At 33.9% G+C, this 26,152-nt stretch overlaps 1 protein-coding gene across 4 annotated transcripts in view; it reads right to left on the bottom strand.

Annotated features, from left to right (window-relative positions):
- Positions 1 to 26,152, bottom strand: part of LOC124359544 — a 116,414-nt gene that overhangs the window by 42,875 nt on the left and 47,387 nt on the right. For all 4 annotated transcript variants that reach the window (XM_046812367.1, XM_046812369.1, XM_046812370.1 and 1 more), the window contains exons 7-10: positions 15,889 to 16,056; positions 11,346 to 11,485; positions 6,956 to 7,286; positions 3,583 to 3,709 (exon numbers count right to left, since the gene is read on the bottom strand). In XM_046812367.1, coding sequence (XP_046668323.1) covers positions 3,583 to 3,709; positions 6,956 to 7,286; positions 11,346 to 11,485; positions 15,889 to 16,056 — 766 coding nt within the window. The remainder of the gene's footprint in view (positions 1 to 3,582; positions 3,710 to 6,955; positions 7,287 to 11,345; positions 11,486 to 15,888; positions 16,057 to 26,152) is intronic.

Here is a 26,152-nt window from a genome sequence, read left to right as displayed (position 1 = left end):
AACAATATACAAATTTAGGCACTTATAATAGTGGTGAACTAGTTTTGAAATTCCAGCGTTATTATAGACTTCAACCAGGTAGTCACACCCTTCTGCAGTTCCAAGTTGTCATCAAAGAGTTGCGTCGCAAAACAGATCTTCATTGCTGGAAACAGGTAGTAGTTTCTGGGTGCAAGATCCAGACTATAAGGCGGATATGGAAATGCCTCCCAATTAAAAGCATTCAGGACTTCTCGAGGCTGATTTGCTGTGTGCGGTCAGGCGTTGTTGTGCAAAAACAAAATTTCCTTTGCGCTTGTTTTGTATTGCTCTTTTTAACTTTTACAATGTTTCACAATATTTTGCGAAATTTATGGTTGTACCATGTTCTAAGAAATCAGCTAGAAGAACTCCCCCTCCTGTCCCAAAAGACTGTTGCCATTATCTTCCGTACCAACAATTTTTGCATGCATTTCCTTGATTTTTTTATGGGAGTGTGTGTGCCCCTACTCCATAGACTGTAATGTGGTTTTGTAATTCAGGTGTATTACAAAAGTCTCGTCTCCTATAGTGATTCGATCGAGCAGCGAGGCACCATCTTTTTCGTGTGTCCAAAAATGATTTTTATGGGTTCATGTTATGATTTTTGGTATCAATATAACTTATATATAGTTGATTACTTTTTGACAGGTTCTTTTAATAAATAAAATGTCTTTGCTGAAATGCATTTCTTATGGAAATTTTCATGACTACCAACCCTGATGTTGTACAGAAAATTCACTCCTTTATGAGCCTCTAGGGTGCAATATGAAGCTATGTATCAAATTTCATGCCTCTATCTTTTATGGTTTTGCTAGGTAATGATAAGTAATTCAGGACACTTCTTTTATATGGATAAGTCTCAATAAACTAATTTTTGTTAAAAATAATCAAATTCTATCTGTTTAAATTCAATTTCTGTCTAAGATATTCTATTACCATAGTAGGTTTTGCATGGTGTCATGATAAAGAACCTATATACCTACAAAAATGAACTTTGATCATAAAGCATCTTCTTTCAGCTCTTTTATTTTCAATCTAACCAGATTCAATTAACTTATGTGCAAACATTCATAACTTTGTAAAATTAAGCCATGCATAACAGTGTTTAAATAGTATTTCCATTGCATTAAATGGTTTATTGACCATTGGTGCAATCTAAATTTATAATTATATAATAACTTCGTCATTGCAATCTGCATTACACTACTATTAAAGCACTTTACAATAATTTGAAATTTTCTAAAATTTGAATGTAAACAAATGTGTTTGCCTCTTTGATGAACTCCAGATGAAAGTGTTAACAGCTGTTAAGTATCAGTTCACTTTGTATTAAGTGTCATAGCGCAGTCTACTGGATCCAATGTAAAACATTCCAAAATCAAAACAATAATTTATAAACAGCTTCTAAACAGCTGGACCCTTTCTAATGAAATTTGTTTATATAAAATATTGTACACACAAAATGTAAAGAATTGGATACCTACCTAGGAGGAAGAAAATCGACAGAATCTAGGAGGCTCCTAAAGAATATGAGAAAACAGATAAACTCCAACTTAACACTCAATCTAATAAAGAACGAGGAATGAAAACGATACTTCCAAGAGATGCTAAGTGAAAATCGAGCAGAATTCATAAGCCAACTAGAGAAGGAAGATATTTATACAATAGGGGGAGAACAAGTAGCACTTGATGAAACAACAGTTACGAAGGCGATTAAACAGCTAAAAAATAGAAAAGCAGCTGGTCCTGGCAATATTCCGGCCGAATTAATCAAATACGGACCCAGAGAACTACAAATCATGATTACAATACTCTTTAGAAAGTGCCTGGACGAACACAAAACCCCAAAGGAATGGAAGCATAGCTGGATAATACCACTACATAAAAAAGGGCCAAAAAATTATTGTGAAAATTACAGGGGACTCTCTGTTAACAGCACACTATGCAGATTGTATGGGCGAATAATAACATCGTTGATAACCCATGATTACTCTCCGTATCAACTAGAAGAACAAGTCGGATTTCGAGCAGGCAGATCCACGGTCGATAATACTTTCTGCCTGATGCAAATAGCCAAAAAAAGATTAGCCACGGGAAGAAGTACTGATCTACTATTCGTAGACTTAACAAAAGCGTATGACAATGTGCCAATCAAAATCCTTTTTAAGGTACTAGACGAATCACAGATCGGTATACCGATTATAAAAACCGTCAAAGAAATGTACACTAACAATACTGCACAAGTGAAAATCGGTAATAGTCTAACTTCCACTTTTACAGTCAGCAAAGGACTCCGACAAGGTTGCTGCATGTCACCAATACTGTTCAACATATACGTCGATGCTGCATTAGCAAAATGGAGACGGAAATGCAGTGGAATGGGAATTTCAGTGGGTGATCGAACGCTATATACACTGCATTATGCCGACAACCAGGTGGTACTCGCTCAAGACCCTGAAGATTTAGAGTATATGACGAGGAAGTTGCTGGAGGAATATAAAAAGTGGGGACTAGCAGTAAATATAAAGAAAACCAAATACTTATGTATAGGAGGACAAATACAAGACCTACAACTGAACTCTGGAGAAAAAATTAGTGGGTGTGAAGAGTACATATACTTGGGCACGAGAATCACTCAAGATGGCAAGTGTGAAAAAATGACCAATGACAGGATAGTCGGAGCACGAAGAATTACGGGAACACTTAACTCCATCCTGTGGCAGAAAGATGTAAGAAACAGAACGAAAATGCATATTTACGACACGATTGTCAAAAGCACATTGACCTACGGTAGTGAAACATGGCAAATTTCCAGAAAAATGGTAAATAAACTATTGTCCACCGAAATGGATTTCCTGAGAAGAGCTGCGTGGAAATCGAAATTAGACAGAGTGCGAAATGAGGAGATAAGAAGAACGATGAAACAAGAAGAAAGTATTGTTGAAGCAATTAGACAGAAACAGTTAGTATGGTTCGGCCACGTAAACCGAATGGATGAGGAACGTCTGTCAAAAATTCTTATGGAATGGCTACCAACAGAACGACGAAAGAGGGGGCGCCCTACAGAAACATTGAAGCAGGGGATATCGAAGGCAATGTAGGAACGGAACTTAGGACCTGGTGATTGGAATGATAGGAAAGAGTGGAAGTTGGGAATCGGAAGGCGACCACATACGTTGTGAAACCGATTATATATATATTGTACACACATACACACTTTCCAGTACGTTTGCACTGGAATTCTCAATTACAATGATAAACATACACTTCCGCAGACTCACAATTCCCATGAGAGACGTGGTAAAGAACTGTTGAAATGGACGGAGAGAAAGTTCAGGCAAGAATAAATATAGTTTTATAATATATAATGTAGGTTTGAATTTACATTAATAGAATGTGCACATGTATTAACAGTTTGATGTAATGTTGATAATTCAATTGTTATTTTCGAGTATGTGTAAAAGACCATTCTTATACAATTTACAAAAGTTATGGAGGAAGTTTGTAAAGAAACCTTCCTGTACTGTTTAATTACATTAAAAATATAAATAAACAATTTACCCTAATGGTACAGCATATCTTGCGTAGTGATTTCAAACCCTTCTCAGCAGCGATTCTTTTTGCAGCTTTTTCTACATTGCCAACTCCTGAGGATAGCAATTTATTGTTGACAAGAATTTCACAATACCTATGAAAACACAAAGGTTTATTATTTATACAATAAGTAAATGCACATTAAAACCATTAATACCTTTGTAACTTTGTTTACAGTCATGAAAAAACTAATATTATACTTATAATAATCCCACTAACGATAGCCCTTGGTGCAATTTAGTTCACTCAACTGTGGTTCTATAATGAGTGTTCCCAAATAGTGTAATGAACAAGCACAACCTAAGATGTATGATACAGTCAATGTGTTAAACTATTGTGTATCTATCTAGCTAATCATATAATACATGTAGTCAACACCTCCCCTACAGTTGTGTAATAAGTGTTCCCAAATAGTGTAATGAACAAGCACAACCTAAGATGTATGATACAGTCAATGTGTTAAACTATTGTGTATCTATCTAGCTAATCATATAATACATGTAGTTAACACCTCCCCTACAGTTGTGTAATAAGTGTTCCCAAATAGTGTAATGAACAAGCACAACCTAAGATGTATGATACAGTCAATGTGTTAAACTATTGTGTATCTATCTAGCTAATCATATAATACATGTAGTTAACACCTCCCCTACAGTTGTGTAATAAGTGTTCCCAAATAGTGTAATGAACAAGCACAACCTAAGATGTATGATACAGTCAATGTGTTAAACTATTGTGTATCTATCTAGCTAATCATATAATACATGTAGTTAACATCTCCCCTACAGTTGTGTAATAAGTGTTCCCAAATAGTGTAATGAATAAGCACAACCTAAGATGTATGATACAGTCAATGTGTTGAACTATTGTGTATCTATCTAGCTAATCATATAATACATGTAGTTAACACCTCCCCTACAGTTGTGTAATAAGTGTTCCCAAATAGTGTAATGAACAAGCACAACCTAAGATGTATGATACAGTCAATGTGTTAAACTATTGTGTATCTATCTAGCTAATCATATAATACATGTAGTTAACACCTCCCCTACAGTTGTGTAATTAGTGTTCCCAAGTCCTTTGTTTAAAGTTTGTTTGTAAAAAATAATAGTATCAATTAAACAAAATTCGTGCACACACCATGACATTAAAGTCTAGGACCAAAACATAAGGCCCAATGAAGTAGGAGGAGCTCTTCTTATTGGAAATATCAATTTTATATTAGTTTATTAAAGAAAACTCACAATTCTCCAATAATTTCTATATTTATCATGATGGCATCTTCGATGTCGAAAGGCCTCGTGATAAATATAGAAATTATTGGAGAATTGTGAGTTTTCTTTAATAAACTAATAGAAAAAGACAAGGCCCAAAGTTTCAAATGACAAGATGCGGTGCTGATGAGAGAGCTGACATTGACATTCTTGTTAGTATCCCACTTTAGCCTGTGCTGGTGTAACGTGTGATTGTGATTCTCGCACTTGTGACTTGTTCTCGGGACTTGCATCCTGTGCAGTAACAATGCATGGACTGTACTCCAAGCAGCTTTTGGGTATGTTTGAACCCTTTTCTTTCCCTTTTTTCTGTTCTTTATTTTTTGTATGTATTAATACCTCCCCCATCTAAATTGAAATTTACTTATATAGCATTATACTTAAAACACCATCCAATCTCACAGTATAAAGTCTTATTTTACCAGGTGAAATTAGGGCTAAGAAGCCCTCTCTAACACAACCTGGGGACCAACGGCTTAAAGGTGACTTCCGAACCACCACCAATGGCGGGGTAGTTGGACTGCTTGTAAGGAGCAAGTCACTAGCAATCACACATGCTTGACGTTGCTTGATTTGCTTATCTCGTGATAACTGCGGAACTTGCTAGATGATAATAAACTCAGTCTAACATTTTGTCATAGCATAGGGCATTGGAAGTGAAAGGCTCAACCTCATATATCACATGCTAGTGGAGAAGTTGTTATGTAAGTGCCTCATCCAGTAATAGATACATGATAAACACTATGTAATATATTACCTACACAGATTTTCAAACTTATAATTCATTACATTAGGCTGTTATCTTGTGGTCAAGGGGACGAATAAACAAGTACTGACTTGTCTAATAGACCAAAAGAAAAATTTTCATTAGTTCCCACAAATTATGGAACAGTAAGCACGGACAATATGTTTTTGTGTTACCAATATTTCACATAACTGGATGCTTGTGATTTGTCTGGTGCTTTAAAAGAGATCATTTTTGTAATATAAATTCAACAAATTTTTACATTAGCTTCTTAAACTCAGCCCTTGCTCAGCCTTGAAGAGCAAGGAAACAATATTTTATTATAAAAGAATAATAAAGAATTTTTATTATGGAATAAACAATGGATACATTTTAAGAACTTACAGGCCTGTTACCCTGTAAACGATTTGAAATAAAATTGAAATTGAAAAAATCACACCCTATTTATTGGCTGAGCTTCAGTGAAGCCTATCACTCAGAGGGGCTGGCAAAATTTCTTCTTTGTCTGTCTGTCCACACAATATTTTTGTTATAATTTCATTAAATCATTATGAAAATAAATCTAATAATAGTGAAAAGGAAACAGGATTTTTCCGGACAATCATCGTAGGTGGTTGATTGACGAATGCATACGTATTGTGACCTGTATTCTGTAGTTCAGTTTTAATAATTAGTGTTGTGTTTAGTTTTTTATTAAGTTCATGTTTTAGAGTTAGTGAAGTTGACACACAACATGGTGGTTGTGATTCCTGACGTAGGCGTGTCACAACGCTCTGGTATGACTCGTTTGTTTTAGCCTAGTTGGTTATGTGTTTTATGTGTTAGGTTAGATATTTACCTAAAGAAAAGATCAGATTGCAGATCTCGAAACGTAGTGCTACTGATTTTTTGTTTCACTGAACGATGGCAAATGTCCCGAAAAATCCAGCTTCCTAAACAATCCTTCCATTGTCAAAAATAAACTTCTAATAATAATGTTGTAAACTTACAAAAATTTACTTCAAAATAATGATTATATAAATTTATAAGAAAATTCAGAAAAAAATGAAACAGTAATGATGGAGTGAGCTATGTAATTATTTGACATGGTTTATTATAAATCAGAAAATGATGACTATTACATAAAAATTACGTAAATTTGTGTAGCGTAGCAGGAGTAATTCACAAGCTTTTGTTAGTGTAGTTTATTTTGAATGCAGAAATTACAATATTCATATAAAAGTTATGAACAATTAGTATTACAATTATTATAATATTATTATAATTATTATTACTACAATATTATTACAATTATTGAATAACAATCTATTCTTTAACTTACCTTGCACTCGATTTTTGAAAATTTTTATGGGAAGGATAATGATACTTCATAAGTCTCTTTTGTCCTACCATTTGAAAACTATGATGCAAAATTTGAGAAGGACTTGATGTTAATTGTCCAGAACCTTTAAAATGTTCAAATAGTACAAATGTAGAAAATTCTTCTAGGTTAAGAGGTAGATCTTCAATGACAGTTGGAGAGATCTTTTTGTCAAACAAATCCAAAAGTGTAACAATATGTTTTTGTATGGCGTTTGGTTTTCCACATGGTTTATTTTTAATTTCATTCTTGATAGTATTGATTTCAATTGGATTGTTTGCGGTTGGAATGTCTGAAAGAATATAAAATAAGTGTGAGCATTATAAAACCGAGCCACATGTAATTGCACACTGTTGTGGCTCTCAAGCTACTTATAGACATGAACTAGTAGCAATGTAAACACACCCTATGAACCCCTAGAAAATAGAAGCTACTTAGAGCAGAAGTATACACAAGTTTCTCTTTCTTTGTTATACAGTATAGCCTACTTCACAGAAATTTGTTTATTGCAATCATCCTCATGATGTTGACTAAAAATTCTTCACATTTCAAAAATGCATATGTGATGTAATATTATATTCTTATGCAATATAATCAGGGATTATGAGGATTATAACTGCTATAATTTATATTTCATTCAAAATTTACAATGAAAACGGGACTTACGATAGCAACTGTTTGCGTTTGGACATTTTTATTTGTTGTATTGCACAACATACACAAATTGTGATGAAGATTTAAAAAGTTTAGGCAATTTTAAACAATTAGTACATGTCCTAACTTTTTTGATATTTTTAAGGATTTGAGATTGTGTCTGGTCATACAATGTTTTAAAAAGGGAATTGTAGTTCAACTATAGAGAGAGCAGAACAGAGACAATTTAATATTCCCTATTGTGTTTATAAAAAAAATCTTATAACTTGTGAGATTTTAAAATGGCAGTCATACATAATTTTGAGAATTATATAATAATACTACTACAGTAATACAAGCTAACTATGTTCATTTAAACTTAATTTATAACTGGTAGAAACCAAATCTGGCTAGATTTTGAATACAATTTACAATACCCTGCAGACTCATCATTTAGAAGTCTCAGTATGATGTATTATGCAGTACACTAACTGAACATTGATTTTTAGAGTCGACCAAGATTGACATGATTGACAATCAAGATTGACACAAATTATCAGCTTTTCTCTTTTCAACAGTTTTAAAATATTTCAAGTACTGCAAATAGTTATATGAGTAATAAATGTTACAATATGCTAATTGTAATATATCTTTTAGTATGTGTTGTAAATATGAACTAACTGTAATATGTTAGGATCTAATTAGTAATTATATTTTAAATAAGTAGGAATACACAATTAATAAATTTATGCTTCATAGATAGATTTTGAAAAAAGGTAATTTTTTAGAAATTGTACCCATCACTCAAGGAAATAAAATCTCATCTGTAAAATGGGCACCATCCGACATCGCTAACCTGGCTGTTCCAACAGCAACAACTTTGCAACAGCTTAACAGCTGTCTAACGACTGAGTCCGACTTTGGACTGGAACAGTCGAATTAGCGATATTGTACTCTGAGTTCACTTTAATCTTTTTTCGATAGGCAATCTCAGTCCGACATCGCTAACTAGGCTGTTCCAACAGCAACAACCTTGCAACAGCTTAACAGCTGTCTAACGACTGAGTCCGACTTTGGACTGGAACAGTCGAATTAGCGATATTGTACTCTGAGTTCACTTTAATCTTTTTTCGATAGGCAATCTCAGTCCGACATCGCTAACTAGGCTGTTTCAACAGCAACAACCTTGCAACAGCTTAACAGCTGTCTAACGACTGAGTCTGACTTTGGACTGGAACAGTAGAATTAGTGATATGGTACTCTGAGTTCATTTTAATCTTTTGTCCAATTTTTGTCTTTAATTTTGACTTTATTTTACAAATAAAAAATTAAATAAATAATAAATACAAATTTTACTTAGCATAACTTTCTTTTTACAACAATACTATTAGGTTGAATAGTTTATTACAATTTACTGGTTCACAGTGACATGTACAACAGAAAAATTGGGATATTAGTAAATGTATTTTAAACTAATTGGACCTGCTAGAAAATGGACCCCAAATGGTCATTACATTGAGTAGGTCTTACATTAAAATGGTTCCCATTAATGGAAAAAGATTTGAAAACATGGTAAACATTGAAAACATGATGACAAAGTAATATAAAATTTGATTTAGTACTTATAATATCAAATTATAGTCTTTTGTTTATTTTTTACCTATATTTGGTGTCATGTTGGAATACTAAAAAAGTCAGCCTGCTCTCAAACTTGTTTATTTCCAAAGAAAAAAATTTATTTGATAATTTTATTGTGATTTTCTAATACCTAAAACTAGGTATTCTTTGCTAATTTTTGAATGTAATGCTTGAAGTGTATAAAACGATCTCAAAACATAGATTTGGGGAAAATATTTAATATTTCAGTTAGTAACTCCCGATTACTTAAAACCCCAAACAAAAGTTTAACATCGCATATAGTTTCCATTATGGCAAACGGATAGGAAAGTTATGTAAACAAAACACTAAGTGAAATATCTAATTTGTATCAAACCCCCTGCCTACATAAGAAAATATAGGGGAAATAGAAGATATTAATACAAGTTTGGACCAAGTTTACATTATATGGCCACACATACAATATATATATATATATATATATTATATATATATATATATATATATATATATATATATATATATATATATATATATACAGGGTCATCGAAAAATAATGCCTAGATTTTACATAACTGTCATAAAAAAACTATTAAAGGTAATTTAAAGGTTGTAGTCTTAAAATTTGCGGAAAGAAATAAATTTTTTTCATACCTTAGTATGTTTCAATGTGAGCACCGTTCGTTGCCCTGCAGATATCAAGTCTGTAGTCAACTTCCTGCCACGTGCGTCCAATCATATCTGGCGTAACAGTTAAGATTGTGGAAGAAATTCGCTCCCGAAGATGGTCCAAATCCCGAATCTTTTCTGCGTAAACTATATTTTTTATGTACCCCCAGAAAAAGAAATCCAAAGGGGCAAGATCAGGACTTCTAGGAGGCCATGAAATGGGGGCTGCTCTACCAATCCAACCGTTTGGGAAGCGTGCGTTTAGTGCAGCGCGTACATCGCGATGGTAGTGAGGTGGAGCCCCATCTTGCATAAAAATGATTCGCTGTCCAGTCTGTTGTTCGATATCGTCTAATTGGGGGAACACAAACAGTTCAAGCATGTCCAGGTAAACTAGGCCTGTAATGGTTTTTTCTACAAAAAAGAAAGGTCCAATAACTTTGTCATGAAATAACGCGCACCACACATTGAGTTTTGGAGAATCACGCACATACTCGTGGATTTCGTTTGGCTGTTGCGATCCCCATACACGGCAATTGTGACGATTTACACATCCATTTATGTGAAACGTAGCTTCATTACTAAACAACACTCTCTGTAGAAAATTTGGATTATCATCAATTTCATTTAACATAAAACTTGCAAATTCAGTTCGTTTAGGGCGGTCGGTAGGTTTTATTTGCTGTTTTATCTGAATTTTATACGCATGAAGTCTTAGCCGTTTGTGCAGTACATTTTGTATTGTTGTTTTTGGAATGTTTAGTTGAAGACTTCGTCGAGCAATAGATTTTTTTGGGCTCCTAACACAAGATTGCCGGATACGCTCAACATTCTCTTCTGATGTTCTTGGTCGGCCTGGTCTAGATTTTTTGCAGACGGTCCCTGTTTCCCTAAACTGGTTAAACCATCGAACGATAGCTTTGTTATCAGGTGCTGTTTGACCCGGATATGTTCTCCGAAAGAGCCGCTGTACACTGACAATTGACTTTGACTCCGCGTACCAAATCACGCACTGTGCTTTTTGTTGCACAGTCAACATCGTACTGAGCGGCGGCGCGTCTGTGGCCGGCTGACCTTGACGATTGCGCAGCTTGTCTGCACATCACAAAGACAGGGAAACACAATCAGACGAACTAAAAACAAAACTTGCGTTCACCAGTTATCGTCCAGTGAAAGAATTACTCATTTAACATGAAAGGTTTTGATGTTATAATTTTATTAAATCTAGGCATTATTTTTCAATGACACTGTATATGTGTGTGTGTGTGTGTGTAATAGTAATTATTATCAGCCACCTAAACTAAGACTACAAAGGATACAACTACTAAAAATCAACAAAACTATTGTAAATTGATTATTATATAGTTAAGTGCATAAAGTACTTAAGAAACCCAGTTTTTATCACCACTTAAACTTAAAACTGAAAACTTACTTGGTAATTCTTTACTTTCAAAATCAGACGTCTGTGTAGTTAATGTGTCAATTTTTCCTTCTTGTTTCTTAACATTTGAAAAACTTTCTTTGCTTTCCTTTGAGCAATCATCAAAAATGGAGAGGCTTTCTTCAGGCGATCTGAAAAAAATTTAAATTGACTAATACACCAAAGTAAATCACTTAAAGAATATTAAATCTAAAATACTTTTCTGTATATAATTGAAGTGTATTATTTTCTTTTGGTATCAATAGCAATGCAACATTTGACTCATTTACTATGATTATATCATTAATGTCATCCAAAATTGGCATAAAACCTACCATATTCAAAGATTATTATAAAAGCTACATGAAATTTGTTTCAAAGAATAAAAAAATATTATAGAAAATGAAATGGTAATATGAAAATACAAGGTTGATGGGATAACGACTCCTTTATAATTGGTGCAGTTATATATAATTTTCAAAAAAAGTAAAACTCAATTATATTAAAACTTTATAAATCTAAATTATTATACTCGTAAGTATATAAGTGATTTCTTTACAGAGTTTTTAATACCTACTTTGTTCTAAATTGAGCCACAACATTATTGGGGTCATACAAATGTTGTATGAATGTTGGAGAACTGTAAAAGCCTTTTATATTTATCCCTATCATGCTTAACTGAGTACAATAATTTATTTTTGAAACTTTGAAAAACAGCTGTATTGAATGAAACCTTACGAAATATAACAAAAATAAGTAAATATAAAAGTTGTTTGAAATTGGTTATAGTTAATGTTGAGAAATAGTTAGTATAAACATTTTGCACAAATGAGAACCACAGCGATTTTAAAACTTTTTACTGATTGAGACTGGCTAGTGGATTTATTCAAGGCATGTGTAATCAATATCAAGTTTAGTGAGTTATTGTGTTCATAAGCCCATGTTATATAGGATAAAATACAGGTATATAAGAGGTACTCAAAAGAATCTAGAGTAGCTCTACCAGGTACGGGATTTACATAGTACATGATTCTCCGCTAGGCATGTATAGTGCAGCTCATTAGCAGTTTAGTGCGCTCATGTCACCAAACTGACTTGTCCTGTTCATCTCTCCTCATTTTTGTACTACAACTTTAAGGGAATGATATACGATTTTGCTGCCTGCTTGCTAATTAGGCTGTTCCAACATCAACAACTTTGCAACAGCTATCAGACTGAGTCTGACTTTGGACTGGAACAGTTGAGTTAGTGATATTGTACTCAGTTTTTCTACAGAAAACCACAGCCACCAATAAATACTAAAAATACAAGATGCAAACAAATCGTTAGAGAATTTATAAAACATAGACTTCTACACTACTCAATTATAAAATGCATTTCACAACCACAGTGATATATAAACCATACTTTTGAACAATATTGTTCCTGTTAACAAAGATGACAATAATAAACAATAATAACAATAATGACAATAATTTTATCACTTTACCCCAAAATTCTGTTTTAGACCCTGCGCACCTCAAGAAGACGAGGCAGAAACCACACACAAAAACAGAATCTTCATAAATACCAATATGAAAACAAAGTTACCTCCAAACTGTCAAAATCCTTCACCAGAACATATGAGGTTTGCAAAAAAACTAGAAAAGCTAAACTATTTTATGAGAACATCTCCTAAAAACTTATGGCTACACATTGGTCACTGACTACAGCAGAGGAGACCATCAACTGGGAGGAGTCACAATGTATATTAAATCCCCATCACACATTAAGGCAGAACAAGTTAATGTGTCATGAAAAACACATCCCTAAATGCTTATCACTGTGTGTAAATGGTGTCCGAAGCTGCTCTAGGAAGATTCAGCACAAATAGTTACTCTTTATATGTGCTTAGTATCTATCAACCACCTGGTGGACTAGTAAAACAAGCTATAGACATTAGGTATAATATTCTCAACTCTGTGCAAGCTGAATCCAAATCCTTTGTGATAATAGGTGTTGTTAACATTAGCAACCTAACTTTGAACTCGGACAATGCATTTTTTTAAGACAAAATGGTATTAGAAGACTTCATCTCCCATCTACTCGACTAACCTCTAATTCAAAGACCTCCATAGACTGCTTTTGTACAAATATTCCACAAGACACTAATAATTTTACAATCATTGAAGCTGAAATGTCAGAACATACATGTGAAGCATGCAGTATATGCCAAATAATGGAAAAAGTAAAATACAGTTAAGTTCTCTTAGAAGGAATTACTGTCAACAAAATCTTAACTGCTTAAGGGGTGTCCTAGCTGAAGAGGATTGGTGCTATGTACAGAATATTAGTGATGCTGAAGAAGCCTCTCAAAAGTTTTTAACAACTGTGACGAGAGCACTAGGCTACGCATGCCCAAAGAAAAGAAGCAGATTTAAAGCTGGATTGAAACTCAAGGTACCCTTTGATGATGAAGCCAGAAAACTAAAAAAAATAATATCTTAAAGTTTTTCACAAATATGAGATAACAGGTGGTACCAACGACAAATAAGAACAGATAGAGATAAAGAAAAAATATGATGCTAAACTCAGAAATCTCAAACGCAACATAACTGAAGAACATACAACTAATTCTGACAACAAATCAAGAGCTCTATGGAACGTTACAAATTCAGAAAGGAGCAGTAAACTAACACAGGGTACTTTTCTATGCTTGGAGATGAATGGTAAGAAGGAAGATGATCAGAGCTCATTGCTGATCATCTCAACAATTATTTTTTAGAAATAGCAGAAACAAGTTCGCAGGAAAATCAAAACCAGCTGCAAAATATAATCATATCTCACTTAACCAATTTAATAACTAGTTCCACACAACCCGCTCAAACCAAAGCTATCTTTTGAATTGAACAAATTCCCAGCTAAAGCAGTAAAACACTGTGCAAAGCAGTTTCTATCAGTCTTTCTAACAAGTATCTAAAATCTATTAAAAAAAAGGTTCAAGTATAGTTCCAAAAAACTATCACCCTATATCACTCTTATCTACTTATCTTCTAAAATAATAGAAAAAAACCAGAAATAAGAACATCTTGAGATTCACAATCTTTTAAATAAGAACCGGCATGGACTTCTTAAAAGAAGATCAACTGTTAGTACCATCACAAGCTTGATTGAATTTATTATGGATGAATTATAAGAAAACAATCATGTTTCACCTATTACAACAAGGCCTTTGACGGTTTAGGATATAATTTGATTTTAGACAAAGTGGCAACTTTGGGATCCTAAGGTAAGGTAGAAAAAGATATTGGATATCCAGATATTTACAGGGATACAGTCAAAGTGTAGAAGTACAGATAACAAATGTTGGTAGAAACAGTATTATTAAATCCAAGCCATTATCAGTTACATATTGAGGGTGGCAAGCAGGATATCTTGTGGTCCGGACTGACCCGTCGGTGGAGCGATCAGAATTTCCCGTTGTCCCCTCGGAAAAAGTCTCCAGTCAAAGCAGGCAAGGGGTTGCATGCTCTTATGTATACGCTAGCAAAAACCTTTGACTCTTAGGGAACCCCACCAACACCAACAGTCATCTCCTACAGTAGACTAGACCTTTTGAATTACCTTTGCCTTTGCACTCCAGAATCTCGACAATTGCGGTTAGTGATGTGCTGATCCTGAACATCCGTAAAGTTTCCCAGATTCAAGTGACACATTGGTTTTTGTTGGGCCCAGTGTTGAGTTCAACTGGTAGGTATGAACCAGTCAGAAGTGAACCCTCCTGATAAAAACAGAATACTTGTTCTCCAAAAAAAAGCTATAAGAGCAATTGCCGGTTTTGTCTCGATGGAAAGCTGTAAAGAGGTTTATATAACTCTTGCAGTGGATAAGCACATAGGCCAGCTGGACCTGCCAAGAGGTGAGGATATCCATACTTACAATACCTGAAGAGCAACTGATACAGCAAAAACCATCTTACGTTGGGTTAAAAATTTACAACTCACTACCAGATAACATGAAAAGCCTATAAGGAAGTGAGCTTCGAAGATGACTGCACAACTGGCTGATGGAGACCAGTTTATACCATTCAAGAGTCCTAAGCCTTGACTTTGTAAAGCAAGAATTTGACATACTTTTATTGTAATTTGATGCCATGAAACTTCTAAGACTTTGTAAACAAAGAATCCCTGAATACCTTTGTAATTTTCTAATACTTTAACATGATGGATTCTTTACACCAACAAAGATTTAAAAAAAAAGCTATTTTTATGCTTCTGATGAAAATGTCTTATGAGATTCTTATACAATCTATTTAGTACGGAGTTTCTTGTGAGAAAATCTCTACTGAATATAAATAAATTAGTGTTAAAATATATTCATACTTTTAATAACTCATTAGCATTGATAAAATAAAATATACGTTTCAGAAGTGAAACATTTAAATTTGTCTCAAATACTTATTTATAATGTGGTTTTAAACTTTAGTCCCATGTTAAAAGCGAAGCCTCCGAAATACCCGGAAACAGCACTAAGACTAATTAACTATTGTATAATCACTCATTTTCTTTTAACTTACCGAAAATGAATACCATCAGGATTAATCAGTAAGTATCTGTCATTTTCTCCATGACAGAGGATAAGTTTCCGACAAATTGCTTGCAATGTCTCTTTTTTGTATATCATCAAACGAGTTTTATTGTTTGCTGAATAGCTACGAGTTTTGAAAGGGAAACAGGAACCAACCCTGCAAGAAGAAACAAAGTTACTGTAGTATAATTCTGACTTATACAATTAATTGAGATCATAACTACGGTTGTAATATAAATTTAATTATATTTGTTATTCCACTCCTTGCATGGTCTCACTCCCAACATCCCATTGTCTGTACCACTTTAGTTTTAGAACCATCTGAAACCATCCAAGCTCCGATGGTGGAAGAGGTTTCTTTACCTCTGACCAAGCCTTCCTAGAAAATATCACAACTATAAAGGTTTTTTAAAGGAAAATCTTTGAGGCATTTGATCATAGATCATGAGCAAAGCATTCCACTGTATCAGTTTGCTAATTCTGCCATCTGTTACAGCCTGTGGCCGACCAAAGCCCCACCTGCTGAACAGTAGGCACTCTTCCTGACCGAAACCCAAATGAAAATGTTCAGGGGGCTGAGGTTGAGACAGCAGTTTAGAACTGCGCCTGGCACACATGGAAAGGCACCAGTGATAGCAAGGCAAGGCATTCTGTGGATACTAGCCAAACTAGCTACCACCATCCTGGCCTCTGTTTTAGGCCACCAGATGACAGCCTCAAACATTAGCGCAGGTCTAACCAAGGAGACACGAAGCCAATACAAAAGCCTCGGCTCAAGTCCCCAAGACCCACCTATCACACGTCTGCATGGCATCAAGGATCATTTCCCTCTGGCAACAACCCTTTCCAGATGGGGTCCCCAGTTCAGAACCCTATCAAGAACGCCTAGATACTTTACCTCAGGCTTTATCTTGATGGAAGAGCCTTTCAATAGGAATGGACCTATACTCTCCAATTGATTCCTTCTCATAAGGCAACCATGACAGCCTTGGTGGAGTTGAAACTAAGGTCCATCCCATCACAGCAGTTTCCCATCATGTTCAGAGCTGCGTTGGTCAGTTCCGTAACTGTTTTTGTGTTGAACTTGCCACTCACAAGAATCACAATGTCATCTGCTTACCTTATGCTAAAACACTGTTCAAGGATGTTAGCAGTTCATCCGAACTATGTTCCACAGTAGGGAATAAAGGACCATGGAGACAGCCCCTTGGAGTCCTTGTATTGATGCTTGCTCCCATAAGAGTGGTAGTAATCACTCTATCCGTGAGCAGGTCCCTTATCCAGTCACATATCTGACCATCAATACCACATCTCGAGAATATCCAACCCTTCTTGTAGAAGGGCTTATTGCCCATTTAATCCTTTCTGCTGTAAAAATTATTTTTGATTGTTGTTTGGACTTTACAACCTCTCGAGCGGATCTCTCCCCTGTCAGAGAATAGAAATTCTCATCTCGAGTAAAGAGTTCACCTGTGAAGTGTATCTCCAACATCAATTCCAATGTCTCCTTCTTAGTCACCGTTAGGCTGCCATTAGCCTCTATTAAACACCCCAGAGGGTTTGAGTGGTCAGCTTGGAGAGTTTTTTAAGCTTCACAGAGGTTTCTCCAGGTTCTTCTTTTTTTCTGATTTTTTCTTATATTCATTTGGGGCATTATGAAATAGGAACCTTTTATCTGTCTTTCTTGCCCATTCCAAACATAACTTTCAGTTTCTTATCTAGTTGTCTGACAATGATGAAGGTGATATAGTTATTATTTATGTGTCTGGTGGTCAGTTTTAGGTATTTCAAGCTAGAAAAATATAGTCTGAGGGAAAATTCTTTTTATAACCTTCCATTTTGACCTCAACTAAAATTAATGGAGCTTACGATTCATTTCGTTCTTAGGAAAAATTCCTCTATTGATTAAAAAAAAGGAGGTGCTTATAGTGTGCAAATTGGCCCTTACCTCATAGACTACAGATACAACTTAAATTCATCTCACAGCTCAAAACTACTAACATAAATAAACTAATACCATAAGCCATGTTAGCTTTAAGTTTTGTTGTCAATACAACAGGAACAACTGTTCACAATCTAATACAATCAGATCTTCACTTCTGCAACAATATTCTTTCCATTTCAAATTATCACAATTCTCATAGCATAGCACACAGGAAGTAATATTTTATTATTCTATATTTATCTTCAATCTGTCTCAATCTTTATTTCATTAAATTATTTGGGGGTAATTTAAACATATATGTTTTCAAACTAGAAAATATTTGTTCTAAAAAAAAAACTTCTAGTATACTTAAAATATATTAACCATAATCCATTTATCCCCAGAGTGCCACTACAAAGGTTAACATCACATACTACAGCTATGAAGGTAATAAGATAATTTTTCACCTTTGCCACTAACCCAGTAACAAGAGATCTGTGAAGATCTACGGTCTGTTGATATCCTCAGATGGATAATTAATCTAACACATAACTACAACATAGGTTAAAATAAACCAACCAAACCAAAACACTATGATATGCATTTAAATCAGATATCACAACTAGTCATATCTTAACATGCACTTAAATAAACCAAACACTAATTTTATTATTAAAAGCTCAACTAAAGTATACAGGTAACAATGAGCCTGCATGCGATAACCAACCATCAACTGGCAAACGGCAATGAGTACAGCTAGTTGACTATTGATGCATGAACCCTTGAGTGTATACGTTCCACACAACTTGACACTATTTATATGTTCCTATACGAAACTCCAGCACTATAATATGTCTTTTTTTGAAGAAATATGTTAACACATACATCAAGAGAATTTCTTCTTCATCTTTCAAGTATATTTTTTATTGTTTGAAGATTGTTTTTAGCATTTTATTATAACAAAAGCAAAACATATTTTCATTTTGAAATAAGAAAACACATAAATTCAAACTACATTTTCCAATACTCCATAGATAACCAAATTAAACATTATTTTAAATGCAACTATTAGTCCTCATTTCCTCATGCACAACAAAAGACAGTTAAAGCTTATTATCTTTAGGGTAATGTGTAAAGTATATAACTAACAAATATTTTTCTAAAACAAATATATAGAAACATATGTTTACATTAGGTTGCAGTTTGTAATATAACCTATGCTATGTATTTTTAGAATAAACAGTTCTGGTTAAAGGAGATAACATTTTTAAATAGGTGTCTTTAAACTGTATTTATTAGATTTTTAGGACATTCTGGTATTAGCTATTGTATCAGCATATTCTATTATGTTTGGTGAGAAATATGTTAAACATCCAGAATATATAATAAAACTCCTATATTGTTATTAATTAATAACCAGTGTAATGATCAGAAAATGTGTTATAGTGAATTTAAATGATTAAATTTGTAAAGTAAATTTGTTGTATACAGCATTCTAGACATGAAAGAGAAATATTGGAGATGCTTCGGGTTGAGTTTTGTCTAAAATTTAGATAGTGGTTGTATCTAATCCAGTTTATTGTAATATGTGGTTCCTGTTAACAATCATATTTATTTAACTGAATGCCACATTCTCTATTTGTTTTAATATTTGAGCATCATGGTTAACAAACTTCTCTATCGAATCTGTTGTTTCAACATTATATTAAAATCACAAACAATAAAACGATTAAGAGCTAAAACTTATAAAATCCATACACCACAACAAGTCCATCAAGATATACACTATTATTATAGATCCAGGCTTAGATAATCTCTAAAACCAACAAATAATACACTATTAATACTAATATTAATACACTAAATAATAAGAAGCAAACATAAAATCAATATCAAATGACAGACAACTTGATCAGAGAAACAGAAGTTGAAGACCAGAAGAACTAACTTCCTCAAATAACTACCACCATTACCAATCACATTATTGCCTCCTTACCAGTCACTCATTGAAGAATAATGCAGAACAACAGTCTCTTTATTTCGCACCTGTGTTACCCAAGTGTATGTCCATGACAACGAAAAAACAATAAATATTTGTAAATATGTGCAAAAATGTTTTCTAAAAGTGTGATTAGTACATTAGAATAGTACAAATTAAAACAGAATATGTTTGTACATATACAGGATAGTGAACATAAGAAATGCCATCTTTTAAAATTAATTCAAACTAAACTTACTATAGAGACGGCACATACTTGGTGCATTATGAAAGTAATGAGCATGATTTTATTGTGACGTGACTATCCATTAAATGATTAATTATTTATCCATTAATTTTAATATTAAGTTAAAATTTAACTATATTTAATCCTTAGATTTATCACTTATAATGCTAAAATGAGTTATTTGCAGCACGTTCGGTCTGGCCAAATAATGTATTGTGGGTTCTGCTACTCCAAACAGGCCCAGTCTCAGTTTGCTCTGAGCAATAGGAGTGGTAGGACGTGTCCGCACGAAGTTTGTTTTTCAATTGTATCACGGCACGATGGAGCGCTCGCTTGAACAGCGGTACGCGATCAAGTTTTGAGTGCGGCTTGGGAAGAATGCAATGGAAAGTTATCAAATGCTTCAAAAGAGGCTTTTAAGGAGGAATGCATTTCGAGATTTCAATGTGGAAAGTGGCACAAGGCTTTCAAGGAGGGCCGGGAGAAGGACATCAACCACCTTTTTTCTGGACGCCCAACAAAGCCCGAACTGATGAAAACATCCAGTGTGTGCACAAAGTTTTGAGTTCAGACTGTTGGTTAAGTATCCAGGTAATCGCAGACACACTAAACTTGTCAACATTTGCGTTACATGGGATAGTGATGGAGGATTTGCAAATTCGAAAGATCTGTGCGAAGTTTGTACCGAAGATGTTGACAGAGGTGAAGAAAGAAGTTAGAGTTTTGCACAGTAAAGAATTGTTGGATTTGATTAAAAATGATCCAGGCTTTTTTACTCTACTCTAACTGGGGATAAATCAGGTTGGGTACGATCCAGAGTTCCGAGTGGCACACACAATCTTCTCCTAAACCCAAAAAAGCATGCATGAGCAAGTCTTATATCAAAACAATACTGATTGTCTTCTTCAAAGTTAGAGGAATCGTCCATTTTGAGTTTGTATCTCAAGGACAAACTGTCAATGCAGCCTTTTACCGGGAGGTGCTCAAGAGATTGAAACGTAGGATCACGCGCGTCCATCCTAATGGACGCGCGTGATCCTTCGATGTCCTCAGATGTCCTGTTAGGACATCTGCCACTTCACCACGACAATGCCCCCAGCTACATGGCCTTTGTCGTTACCAACTACCTGATCCAGAACAAGCCCCCGTGGTACCCTAGCCTCCTTACAGCCCTGAAATAACTCTGTGAATTTTTTTGATTGAAGAGAGAGCTGAAGGGAAAGCACTCCGTCAGTAGAGAACATCCGAGCTGAAGTTACAAAGATTCCTGAGAGGCATTCCAGTCAAGGAGTTCTAGAATGCTTTCAAGGCATGGCAGAATCATCTCCACAGGTGTATTGATGCAGGGGGAGACTATTTTAAAGAATTTTAACCAATTGGATGAAGAAATCTGTTTTTCCCAGAAAATGCTCATTACTTTCATAATGCAACCTGTAACTTGTATAATTTTGTAGCAAGTCTCAACAAGTATAACTATTTAAGGTGGTGGTCATTCAAATTTATATAAAATTTTTATTTTAACTGTTTCACCCTTATGGATCAAGTTTGACAGACTTTTTAAAAACTATAACAATTTCAAGCAAGTTTCATGATTTATTTATGTTTCTTAATGTTTGTAGGTGGTAGCTGTTTAAAGTTTGGAATAGGAATTATTATATAAGATGATGGTGTTTCTAAATTATTGAAAATATTACAAGCTTGTTAACATTTTATCCCTTAGAGTCGTCACATCTTTAGTGTTGCAAATATGAATGTTCAAAACTAGCAATGCATCCTCAGTTAAATTTGTTGAAATCACAACCACACATATAATCTAGGTATCTTTCCTCTGACTATGCAGGAAGGTTATACATTTTATTTTCCACAGCCTGTTTGACTAAACAGCTTCTTCAAGTTTAAGCTTGTGCACAATCTGGATGTATGATGCATTTTGTTTAATGTGCATTACGGGGTTTTCCAATCTGTTGACATGGAATAGTTAGTTCCCTAATCAGTCTCCTTACAGAGGCAGACAGTGGTGTACCTAGTATTTCAGTTTGGGAGGAGGGTTCAAACCAATAAACTCATACTTCATGGGCAGAGAGTTAAATCATCTCTTTTGAATATTATCCATTGAAAATACAGGATCTTATTAGTTTCCAAGTAGTTTCTACTCACAAGCACACACACCATTTTGTGACCACGACTCTTGATGTCCAGTGCGTTGCTGAATCAGTCAGGGTTTTGCCCCAGTTAGGATTGGGTGGAAGTTACTAATCAAAGTGTATAAATCTAATTTAATATTAAAATTTTAATTCTTAGCTAACATTAAAGGTCAGTTAAATGTACAATTTGAAAAATACTAAAGCTATTAATTAAATAGCTTGTTAAAAGATTATTTTTTCAGATTATTTAAGGTTGTAGTGATAGGGCATCCACCTTCTGTAAACGTGTCTGGATGCAGAATGCATTTATATCATCTAAGCATCCTACTTTTTTTATTAAATAAACTGAATTAGTTATTGTATAAGAAAAATAAAAATAAAAATTTTGTTAATTTAATAGTAATATTTTTTAAAGTTTGTTTTACAATTATAAATCAATTGAATTATAAATTACTGAAGTGACTTGGTTTAGTTTGCAATAATCAATAAATGTTCTATTTTACCTCAAGCATCTGATTTGGGTTTTTTCAGCAGCTAACTGAATGACATAATCTTTATAAAAAAATTAATTGTAAAACTCTACTATTTCTTCATTCTACTAGTTTGAATTTGTAAATTGAATTTTGTGGAAATAACTTTCCCGGCTACTCTGTGAAGTATAAAATATTGTACATTTTTGATGGTGTTCTTCAAGATAACTGCAGCATCCATCTGGCATTGGTGAATAAGTGATTTACTAGATACATCTAAAAGTTACTCTTCCTCAATCTTCAAAACTCTAGTTCCTGCATCATAAGACAATCGTTATTTCCATTTATTTTAGTTTCTATTGCCAAACAAACCAAAAATAAAAGAAAATAGTAATAAGTGACACAGCGGACAGTAAAAAAATTGCAGTTCCCCATATTGCAGGGAAAATTATAAAATTTATGTATTTTCTTGTATAACAATGAAGATACCTTATCAGCAAGTAGCAAGTTTTTATTTTATTGACATTTACTACGGATATGTCAGTACAAAATGTCACCAACTTTTAATTTTTTAAATGCTAATTATGTGAAATCTACTGAAATTTATTGTGAACTTGTTTTAATATATGGTTTGCATGTTACGTTTACATTGTATTAGTTGTGACAATGGCTTTCAAAAAGTGTTTGAATGGAAGATTTTTCACATACCCTCTGTTCCTTACATGAAAAATCCTTTTAACAAACTTTATTTATAAAGAGTAATTTAATATTACGTAATACGGTATTCCATAATCTAGTAACCATTGACAGGAGGTTGTTTAACTGTAATAACTCATAACATTTTAAGCTGCCTTATTTTATAGGAGCATCAGGAAAAATGTTACGCACACCATGGGTTGTCTTTTAAAGACCTTTAAATGAGGGTCGCACAATAGGGGTTATATTTAAAATTTTTAAGATATCTCCCGTAACCTCTAGTTCACAGCGAGGGCTAAAACTCTAAACTATGCCAAAAAGTACTAAACAACTTATGCTAGAAAAAATGAGTTATTTGATTATCTAAAAAATAAAAGTAATTAAGGGGATTTGGGACACACAGTATATTGCAGTTACACAAATAAATACAAACAATGGAGCAGAGAAATTTATCTCAATGGAGTTTGTAGCGTCTCAAAAACTTTTGCCTGGCCTCCACTCGATTCAACTTGTGTTAGTCTGCCCAAGTGTTTTGGGACCCACCTCACAGATATTTTCCAATATCTGAGGGTTTCTGTGCAGAGAGATGATTTCGTTTTTAAACTCATGATACCACTTAAACACACTCGTAGGATTCTTAGCTTTGTGACCTTATGGAGTTTTTACATCAAACAAAATAACGGACGATGCCACGTATTTCACACATCGTATTGACACTTTTTACTAAATGTATTGTCGCATTGAGAGTTATCTATGTATTGACCTCGAATCACTCTCGTTGCTGAGAGGAGAAATCAGACTACGCAGAAGTGTAGTTAACGTGTTGAAAAGAAATCCTTTCGGCAGTGAGAGCTTCAGTACACTTATTTTCTGTATACATTTTGTATACAAATAGTGTTTAAAGACAATAAAACATTCTTTGATTATTGGATTTAAATGTTGTCTAACTGAGCTTCAACCATGGAAGGCAAATTTTGTTAGAGTCTGCACATATAGATCTCCTGTACACAGTTTATTTGAAGGCATTGTATAGTGCTTTTAGCAATAATTTTGGAAATATAGTTTTAGCTGGAGATTTTAACCTAAATACATATTATAAGTATTTTTAATTAGCCGGCGGGTTGAGTGTTTGCACTGCCGACTGGCTGGTTCGGGTCTGTGGTTGTGTTTGCGGTAAGCCATCAACCTCTTACCATCTATGTATACCATAAATGATTTATTGTGTCTTATTTATTGAATCTGTGTGTTTGATTAAATCTCATTGTATGTGTTTTTTAACTTCCATTGGACTTTCAAGTTTTTTATACACCTGTCAATGAAACTTTCATCCCAAAACATGTAGTCATAATTCTATAAAACAAATTTTGGAACTGTTGACTAGGTAAGGTCTATAATTAAATCAAAATTCATTGTCTATAGTTCTGGAACTGTTAAAATAACTAAAAATTTGTATGTATCCACTACATGTTTCAAAACAATCGTTATATAATAAGGTGGTTAAAAAATGTAAAATGTTCCACATGGGATTGTCACGTTTAAACAAATTTTAAATCACACAAAATTCAAACTACAATAAAATAAATAAGGATACATGACATATGGATAATAGGCCTGTATTTTGTGTTTTTTAATGTTTAATTGTTGACAACATCATGTGGAGCAATTTTGAATTTTGTAACCACTCGATGATGGAACGATTGTTCTACAATATTGCACTGTTTGAATTCATACTATAAATATAAGGAACAATACAAGCCACCATTTTGTATATATTCTGTTTGATGTTAGATTAGCACCATTTTGTTCTTCTAATATAGATCTTTACTTGGATGTTCCTATTCTACCTATATTCTCATTTCAGTTTTTCTTCTGTGTTCTTGTGGACCATCCCTTGATATAATTAAAAAAACGATATTTGCATCAAAAAGTAGATATTTTTGTTTAGTTTTGATTTGTTCAGTTTCAATACTTTATCCGCAATGGTTAAAAAAATGTAATGTTATCTCCACATGTACTGACTTTGTTTCTGGTTATGGTGGTCGTTATTTAAGTAATACACTGTATAATTTAACCCTTGCCGAGCAGCATCCGTATATATGCGCCAGCTGCGTTTCAGCTGGCTGTCGCCACATGTTACTTTCAACGTCACCTACTACGTAGCAGCACCTGTCAATGTAGCCCTGTACACTTAATACGCCTTTCTGTTTAGTAGGTAGCAGCACGTATCAATAAACCTGTGTGTAATTTGTTTTCCCGTCTTTTCCAATGCAATCATTGTAAAATAAACAAACAAATAACTCGTGATCAGTGATTCTGAAGTAACCTTACATTTACATTGTGATTTCAGCTGTGTTTTACATGTTGTGTTTTTAGTTACATATAAATAATGTAGAGACTCTAATGTAGGAAATTTGTGACAGTAATATCGGACATGTGTCGTGCCGCGCCGTTCCCATGCCTCACTCGTCTTGGTGTCGTGACCCCCGTCAGTCCAAGGACGCTACACTACACGTTCACCACAGCCATTTCAAGGAAATATATTTGAATCATACTAACAAATAATATTTCTAATCATATAAATATGGGTAATATACAGGTATTTTACTCACTAACAAAATATAGGCATTGTAACTTATTCATATTATTGATTGAAAAATATCAAGTTTTAATTATTAATTTTTGTAAATATTTAATTAAAAAACATTTTATATACTTTTTTCATGCAGTTATGTAATTATAATGTTAAAACAAAGAAGAAAATTCAATAAAAAAAATATGCATGGTAAAGTGTTTT

This window comes from Homalodisca vitripennis, chromosome 4 (assembly GCF_021130785.1).
Source record: "Homalodisca vitripennis isolate AUS2020 chromosome 4, UT_GWSS_2.1, whole genome shotgun sequence".
In the NCBI taxonomy this organism is placed as follows: Eukaryota; Metazoa; Arthropoda; class Insecta; order Hemiptera; family Cicadellidae; genus Homalodisca; species Homalodisca vitripennis.
Note: the sequence above shows the minus strand (reverse complement) of the source record. Positions and strands in the feature narration are given on the sequence as shown.